Source organism: Micromesistius poutassou (assembly GCF_964030765.1).
Source record: "Micromesistius poutassou genome assembly, chromosome: 20".
Classification (NCBI taxonomy): domain Eukaryota; kingdom Metazoa; phylum Chordata; class Actinopteri; order Gadiformes; family Gadidae; genus Micromesistius; species Micromesistius poutassou.
Genome location: NC_140290.1, coordinates 13652677 through 13661659, shown reverse-complemented (window position 1 = coordinate 13661659; position 8983 = coordinate 13652677). Strand labels below are relative to the sequence as shown.

The window sequence follows — 8983 nt, the reverse complement described above, 5'->3', positions numbered from 1 at the left end:
GTTCTAGTTCATATTTGTTTTGCATGAAGATTGATTTTTGGTATGTCGTTCTGAGATATAAATAATTTATGGTTCTTTGATGTGATTTAAAGGATGCATTTTCCCCTTCTTCGTGTGGTTTTAAAAGGCCTTTCATACCACGCGATAGGCCTATTTATATTAGTCCTAAATGAGTCTTTACCCGATAGGACATGCTTAACAACATTTACATTTAGATTCAGGGGATTTAGCAGACGCTTTTATCCAAAGCGACTTATAAGTACATTTGTCAGAAGAAAGAGAAACAATATAGAGATATAACAACTTGGTTATAACTTTCCAAATTAGGAATGAACTTATTAATGAATTAATTAATATATAATTACAAATAGGCTTAAGTAATTCCATTATACCCTCAAACACCCTTATTGTGTAACTTCAAAATAAATAATAAATAAAAACTATTTGAAATAGAGACAATATGTCCTTGCGTTCTGTGAAAATTAGGGAAATATTAAGATATTATAATATCTTTAAAAATATGTATTTATATGTATTATATATGTATATATATATATATTTACTGATGGGTGGCTTTTGAGAAAACTTTTAGCTCTTCAAAATATTTTTTATTTTTTAAATTCAGACATTTAGTTTTTTTAAGCTCATTACTCAATCATCAAATGCATTCCTGTAATTGACTGTACTTTGCAATGAAAGGGTTAGGAGCGACACATCGAGGAAGACGTGTTGTTGTCGTCCTTTAACTCGTCCTCCCCTTCAACCCCCAGGGCCCCCAGTTCGACCTGAAGGAGAGTCCCGGTGCCCGCCCGGCCGCCCTGCCGGTCCACGCCGCCCAGGGCTTCTACCCATACGGCCAGTACCCCTACGGAGACCCGTCCAGGGCCAAGGCGGCCACCCGGGAGACCACCAGCACCCTGAAGGCCTGGCTGCAGGAGCACCAGAAGAACCCCTACCCCACCAAGGGGGAGAAGATCATGCTGGCCATCATCACCAAGATGACCCTGACGCAGGTATGCAAGTGTAATATCTGCGCAATACAGTGCATTTGTACATGAAAGATCGATCTTAAGTAGCCCAAGCGTCACATAACGTTAGTGTTATTATTTATTCGCGCAGGTGTCCACGTGGTTCGCCAACGCGCGCAGGCGGTTGAAGAAGGAGAACAAGGTGACGTGGGGGCGCAGCGCCGAGGACCGCGACGGGCGGATCTTCAGCAGCGACAACGAGGAGGACACCGCGAAGAACGGCAGCGACGGCGAGGACGAGGAGGAGGAGATCGACCTGGAGACGGTCGACATCGAGAGGCCCGAGGAGGACCGCGGGGATTTGGGTTGCGAGAAGGGCGAAGCGGGAGCGAGGGAGGGCTCCGAGTCGAAGACTTCGGAGGCCAGCAGCAGGGGGCTCTCAGAGGACAGCCTGAGAGCAGCGGAGCGGCCTGTCGCTCTCATTAAGGCGCCTGGAGGGAAAATAGCGATGGATAATTCCCCGATTAGACAGGAGTGTCAGAGAGCACCGCAGAGCAAGCCTAAAATCTGGTCTTTGGCAGAGATCGCCACGAGCCCCGATAACGCCCAACACAAACTTTCTTCCGTGCCACAATATACGCAACATCCCGCGTTGTCGTCCGCGGGCCATCCGGCCTTACTGCCGGGACATGGGATATACACGTGTCAGATCGGAAAGCTGCACAACTGGACCAACGCAGCTTTCCTGAACGCCACGTCTCTTGTAAACATGAAGCTCCTGGGGGTGGGTCCGAAGGGCCACTTACCTCTCCAAGCGCGTCATGACGCACGGCTGGGGAACGTGTCCGGAGCCTCGGGGACAGAGGACGACAGCGAGGGGGAGTCTTCAGACGGCTTCAGTCCAAAACACGACGGTAAGAGTAAAGTAAACAAAGTTTACTTCAAAGTTTGGTTATTTTATGACATTATGCCTATATTATGTTAAATGTAGGTTTCATTGATCCATAATTAGATGCTCAACATCATTTTAAATATAACAAGCCATCGATTAAAGAACAACATATCTAAATAGGTCCTGTCCTTTTTTGTTCCTATAGGGGAGGAGAGCGACCACAGACCTAACTCTCCTAAATCTTCTTTTCAGCTGATCACTGACAGGTAATGATGCGTTTACACATGGCTTGACATTTTAACATTACCACCACATTTTTTATCACCCCGCTCCTAAATAACGCTCTAGGCGGAGGTAAACACTGTCACACCTGAGCGCATGTCGGCGATTTCTTTGCTCATAAATCATTTGAAGACTAAAGTGATTGAATAAGCACTTTGCCGCCTCACGGGGCACCGTGTAATACGGGGGATGCGACTCACAGTTATCAACAAACCCACAATGTATCCGACCCCAACCACACAAGCGCGCGCGCACACACACACACACACACACACACACACACACACACACACACACACACACACACACACACACACACACACACACACACACACACACACACACACACACACACACACACACACACCCCACCTCGGAGGATGCACAGACGTCAGGTCACAGGTGCACACGCATTACAATCTAGATGGCGATATTATTTGATTAAATTCCGTTTTCTTTATTATGTTTATTTGATCTCTGACCAATTTAGTCCTATCTTTCTGTTTCTCTCAAACCTATAGATCACATCACGGAAAAGCAGCACAACGAATTCTGACAACGACATTATGAGGAGAAGGCAAATGAAAATGTTACAGAATAATTATATTAAATGAAGAACATTTTAGTAAGGGTACTATTTTTGACAAGGAAAGCTGTCGTCACGTGTTAGGCCTACAGTTTAGCTACATGCGCAAAGACATGTTTTGGTCACACATTTTCTTGTATCCCTTTCCTTGTATGTATGTTTTTTTTCTTTCCTCTTATATTGTGAATGAAAACTTAATGAAATTTGTAAATATAGGAAATGAATTTGTCTTTAAAGAATATATTTTTCGGGAAATAAATACATGTAGCCTAACCATAGTAACATTTTTTGTGGGAATATTTCCATTCAATTCTGTTGCCAACACAATCAGGCAAATGAGGTCAATTTGTCAAAAGGCCTGATGGATATGGATCAGGATACTGTGTATAGCCATAGCAATGACGCCCACTATAATGCGCCATCGTAAATAGGCCTACAGTAGACCCATTTTGACAGAAAATACTCGGATGAATCCAGCCCTCTCACCAATGCGTGCCCCACATAGCGCATAGCACTACACCACCGTAGTGCAGACGCCGCAAGAAATCGAAAACGGAGGATTTCCAACTCAGTTAAGTGAACCTTGTGAACCTATACCTGTGCTTTCAGGAGGCTCTCTTGGCTTTAATGTTGGATTAGCCCTTTCAGGCCTCCGCCGCTGCCTCTGAAATGCGGATCAGACAGTAGGAAAGGCCAGCAGCTGGTATGGGGGCTGCGGGGCGGGGCAGCGGGGGGTCGGGGGGTAAAGAGGAGGTAAAGGGGAGGTCAGAGGACCGAGGTCACGGCCACCCCCAGCAATCCTTACTCTACTCTCAGAGAAGCAGTGGGGGGGGGGGGGGGTGGGGGGGGTACATCTATAGATGCTGCTCCTCTAAAAGAGCTATAGGTGGGGCGGCAAGCACCAAACTACTTGAAGCAGAAGATCAGACGTATACACCGCGCTGGCTCAATGCTGACACCTCTCGGTGTAAATAAGTTACAGCCTTGGACCTCTACACTTTATGGGATTTCGCACGGCATTGTCTGAAACCTTGTTGTACGTTTTCTTTTCTTTTGACGTACAATCCATCCTTCGGTACGTAATCAAGTGCGTGAAACTATAGCTGTATCCATTCTCCACACATCCTTTCTTTCAATCAATCGATGTGTCACTATCATAACAGGCAATATAGCTAGAGGGATACAGAGAGAGAGAGAGAGGGGGGAGAGAGAGAGGGAAAGAGGGAGAGATGGAGAGAGGGAACAAGTGAGTGTGTGCAGTGCGAGCCGCCATTGATGTAGAGAGAGCACAATGATTGTGAGCCAGGCACTCAAGGCCATTTGCTCCCGTTTCCGTCGGTGTTGACAGACTGCCAGTAGGACACACTTCCTCCAACACACTCGAACCAGACTCCCGGAAACCCACCGCGCTGCCAACTTTTTCCATAAAAGAGAAAACACAAACAATATGCTCTTGTCAACTGAGCAGCCATGGGAGTGATCATAGCACGATATCCGTTCCTCAAACACATCCGCAGAGTGTCCTGTCGTTTTCCGAGGCCATTTCCAGGCACCACAGCAACAACCCAAAAAAAGATAAAGCAGACAATTGCATCCAAAAATGAAGAGACAGCGCTGTGCCAATGCTTTCTTTATTTCATCAGCTTTGTTGGATAAAGTTTGAGATTAGTTTTGCACGTGAAGTTTGTGTGACCTCCTGTCACACAAACAGAACCTGGTGCACGGTCGCCACGACCCCCCCCCCCCCAAAGGGAAGGGACTCATGTCATCATGAAGTCAGAGCCTTTCGCCTCCTCCCAGGTTAACGGGCAGGAGTTCGAGATACTTTCTCAATGACATAATGATCTCCTCCCCTCCATTGGCTCTGTGTGGAGTTTGTCAAAAAACTCGGGGGGCCCCCCTCTCCAGCGTCTCGGCATGAATAGAGCCCTCATTGCAGCTTTGGTATTCTGAGATGGGCTCTTTGGTGAGCTCTAATCCCTATTAAAGGCATAGATTATGTAGGGGATTGCCGTTTGATTTACCCCCCGTCCCACTGCTCTTTTCTTTCGCCGTCTCCCTCTCACTGACTCTTTTCTCTTTATGCGGTTTCTCACTCTTTTTCTCTTCTGTTTCTCTATAGGAGGGTTCCACCATGTCTTCTTCTCGAACACACACACACACACACGCACACGCACACACACACACACACACACACCAACACACCGGCATGTGCTGCCATGTATGAGGGCCCCTGGTTGTCCCTGGACAGATTTGTTAAAAGCCACCCAACCCTCCTGCACGGATGAGAGCGGTTAAGGCCCCTAAGCCTGCCACTCCCCTCCTCGCGCTCCCTCTCTCTCACACACACTCACTCTCACACACGCATCCTGCGATAAAGGGAAAGTAGATGATACCCCCCCCCCTAAACTAAACCCCACCTCCCCTAACACACTCCTCCTCAATCATGCAGATAATCAGGCTTATGTAAAGACGATGTGCTCTTTTGACAGTCGTCGGCTCATCTCTGATCCAATCATACCCAAATCCTTCATTGTTCAAGATGCCCCAAATCCGCTTGAGAGTCCGACCCGCCCCATTGTGCTGCCAATCACCTCCTCGCATTCCTACCCCGGTTGCCATGGCCTCCTCGCTGACAGGGTCAGGGGTCATGATAACAGAGAGCGCGCGCGCTAACTCGAGGGGACGGGAGGTGGCCCCAAGGTGCACGGTGTACCCCTGTTGGCCAGGCTGACACAGGGGGTAAATGTAGACAAGCTCCAGCTCTATAGACCTGCTGTGAGGTGCCGGTCAGAGAGAGAGAGAGAGAGAGAGAGTGACACAGGCAGAGAGAGAGAGAGAGAGAGAGAGAGAGAGAGAGAGAGAGTGAGTGACACAGGCAGAGAGAGAGAGAGAGAGAGAGAGAGAGAGAGAGAGAGATATGGGGTGACATAGACGGCCAGAGAGGAAGAAGGCAGATGGTAGAAATGGGATATGAAAGTGTGTTTGGAGATGAGTGTTAAGACCAAACAAGATTAGTTTAGCTTGGACCTTATTTGTGTGTGTGTGTGTGTGTGTGTGTGTGTGTGTGTGTGTGTGTGTGTGTGTGTGTGTGTGTGTGTGTGTGTGTGTGTGTGTCTCTGTGTCTGTCTGTCTGTCTGTCTGTGTGTTTCATTGTGTGTATGTGCATATTGCTTCAGCTGAGGTTTAATTTGAAATTCCAATTTACCTCCCAATGAAATTAAAGTAGGACAAGTCATTGTGGGTAATAGGAGCATTTAGATTAAATATTTTGTTCTCATGCTGTGGAAAGAAATAAAATGTGCACCCAATGTAAACATAAGTGAGCAAATGCGGGGCCTAGACAAGATATCATAGGGAATTACCCCATTCACTATTGTGTCATAGGGATTAGTTGTGCTAAGCCATCACCACAAAGGGGAAGTATTACAACTCATGGGTAATTCAACAAGCAAAACAATACTAAGTTTATCTTGCCTGACACTTTCTAGCCTACATTAATTGTTGTTTTGCAGCTGCGAGTATTTTGCTAACAAAAAAACGAATTTAGTTAAGACCGTAGACAAATTCAATATACAGGGTAAGGTACACAGAACAAGCAAAATGAATGAAAGACATGTGATTAGTTTCTACTTTCTCTTCTTCACAGGCCCATTCAATGCAATCATCCCGGGGAGGACTATATGAAGCAGATTATCGTAGAAAGCGAGAGAGACAGAGAAAGAGTTCATGGCTGAGTGTCTGCATCACTGGCCCTTTTCAGCCATTTTGAGACAATGTTTATCCAACTCTGTTGTAGCACTGCAACTTGTCTTAGCATAGCTTAGCACACTGCTGAGAGTGTCACCAGAGGCTTTGAGAGACTCACTGTGTCTTTGTTAGGCGGCCTTTGAACATAACCCAGTGCACTGGGCAGGTTGGAGTGAACGCACAGAACTTCCATGTCATGAAATCCAAAAAAATGACGGGAGATTTGGGGGATTTCAGATTAAACATTGAAAACCAAACATTGAAAAATACATATACAAAAATATGTCAATAGTTTATCTTTATGGAATATGGAATATTAATATTTCTGAATAGAATATTCTTTTTCACAGTGGAATATAAATCAAATAGAATAGACATTTAAATACATTCACTTCTATACACTTCTATCTATCTATTACAGAGTAATAATAATGAATTACTTTTATGTGCACCAAGCAAAATAACCCACCAACAATTTCATGCACCAATTCCCAATTCTACATTCAAATTTGGTCTGAATCCATCCTAACTCTTTTTTTTTAAGAGGCGTCATTTCATTTAAATTTTTATGTGTTTTACTGATCATGCTAATGTTATCACACAAGAAACTGTTATTTTAAGTATTTTACTATTTTAACAATATGTATTAACAAATTGGAAAAGGGGGGAGCTTTCCACCTGCTGCCACTACTAGGGCTGTGTCAATTTTTTAATAATTGTCTGACCTGTGGTGATCGACAGCTACCGCAAAATAATGATAATGTCAAATAATTCCCCCAATATGAACTGTAACAAATAGCTGTGAAATCCACTGTATTTACTGTGTTTCTGCACAGTTAAATACTTTGAGTATATAACTGTGTAATAGGCCTATAAACACAGTATTCAACTTGATATAGTAACAGTACCTACTGTATACATTCACAGTAAATATACTACTGGATAACTTCACAGTTACCATTATAGTACTTCACAGTAACCATTACACTACTGTAGATATTCACTGTAACCATTATACTACTATAGAAATTCACAGTAACCATTATACTGCTATACTTCTCCAGAAATACATTGGAATCACCATAAAAAATTCTAGTACTGTAGAAAACATGGTAAAATGCAGATTATTGCAGAAACCCTTATGTTACTGTACACTAGAAAATTATGGTTTCAGGTTGCTAGGTGATAGGTTGGGTTGGTTTCACTTAACATTTTGTTAACTGCTTATGTCACTGAGTCGTGATGTAGAAGAGTAAACTAAAAGGCACTTCAACTTCACGAAAAGAAAGTTTCCTATGTTTGCACAGAAAAGTGGAAAGTTGACCTATTTTTTTCATTAATACACAGGATCAGATGTTATAATCCCTTGTGCCAAAATCCAAGGAAAACACATTCAGAAGCCCCTGCCCAAACCAACCTCATAAGCACACTGGCCACTAAGCTACCAACCAAAGGTGAAAAACATGAGACAAATGGCCCAACTAACAGCAGTAAATACAGCAGTATACAGTGGTTTGGTGGAGGATTTCGAAAACAAAGGATTTTCTTAAGTTGCCTTAGAATGGCATAGATTACTATGTTTATGATCAAATAAGACTTACTACGATCAAGGTGGGTGAATTTACGGAGACTGATGAGCAGAATGCATACTATGTGGGGGCAGTGAATGCAGACAAGGGTAATAAGCAATGGACAGTGCAGCTTCTCATTTGTGCACCAGTAAAATCTAAGATTGACACATACGAGCAGACGCTAGTATCGGGTGTGAAGAGACTTTCAACATGCTAATTCCAGAGAGAGAACTAAAGCAGACTCACAATGCATCTCACTATGCAGCCCAGGGGGTCAACTGGATTGTCAAGGATCATTTCAAGTGATGCACTACATACGAGGACAAGTCCTACTCACTCCCGATGTGTGTCTTCAGACGGGAGGGTGTGAACAACTTTCTCAGCCGCTCCACTGCAGCAGAGATGGGCCTCGTGAAATGCATCACGGAGGTCCACGATGCATTTGGAGAGCATGGCACGCTCAAGACGCGGAGCCCTGCAAAGTTACAGCTAAAGGACAACGCCACGCCATATGCAGTACGCACGGCACGCCAAAAAAGCTGATGCAGAAGGTCAAAGAGGAGCTGCGCCGGATTGGAGGAGAATGACATCATTGAGGGGGTCAACTCGGTTACCTCTGTGTGAACCGAGCCAACCGATTGGTGTGCCGCTATGGTACCCGTCCTGAAGAAGACGGGAAAGGTGCGTATATGTGTGGATCTAAAGAAACAAAATGAAGGGGTCAAGAGAGAGGCGTTCGTCATACCTACTCCAGAGGTGAGTCAGCTGAGTGGAGCAATGGTGTTCTCCAGCCCCTCCGTCTTCAGATGGTCCGGGTGAGGGTCGAGTCCACTGGACTTAAGCTCAACAAAGAAAGGTGTGTGCGGAGACAGAAGCAGCTACACTTCCTGGGACATGTGATTGATGCCTCTGGCGTGTGGGCAGGCCACACCAG

At 45.0% G+C, this 8983-nt stretch overlaps 1 protein-coding gene across 1 annotated transcript in view; it reads left to right on the top strand.

Annotated features, from left to right (window-relative positions):
* The window catches only part of irx1b (iroquois homeobox 1b), a gene marked incomplete at its 5' end in the record, with an annotated part of 3050 nt that extends 265 nt beyond the window's left edge, over window positions 1-2785 (top strand). The window contains 4 exons of the mRNA XM_084485076.1: window positions 771-1013; window positions 1120-1882; window positions 2066-2126; window positions 2664-2785. Of these exons, the coding sequence (XP_084341202.1) occupies window positions 771-1013; window positions 1120-1882; window positions 2066-2126; window positions 2664-2712 (1116 nt within the window). The 3' untranslated portion in view covers window positions 2713-2785. The remainder of the gene's footprint in view (window positions 1-770; window positions 1014-1119; window positions 1883-2065; window positions 2127-2663) is intronic.
* Window positions 2786-8983: the final 6198 nt, after the last annotated feature.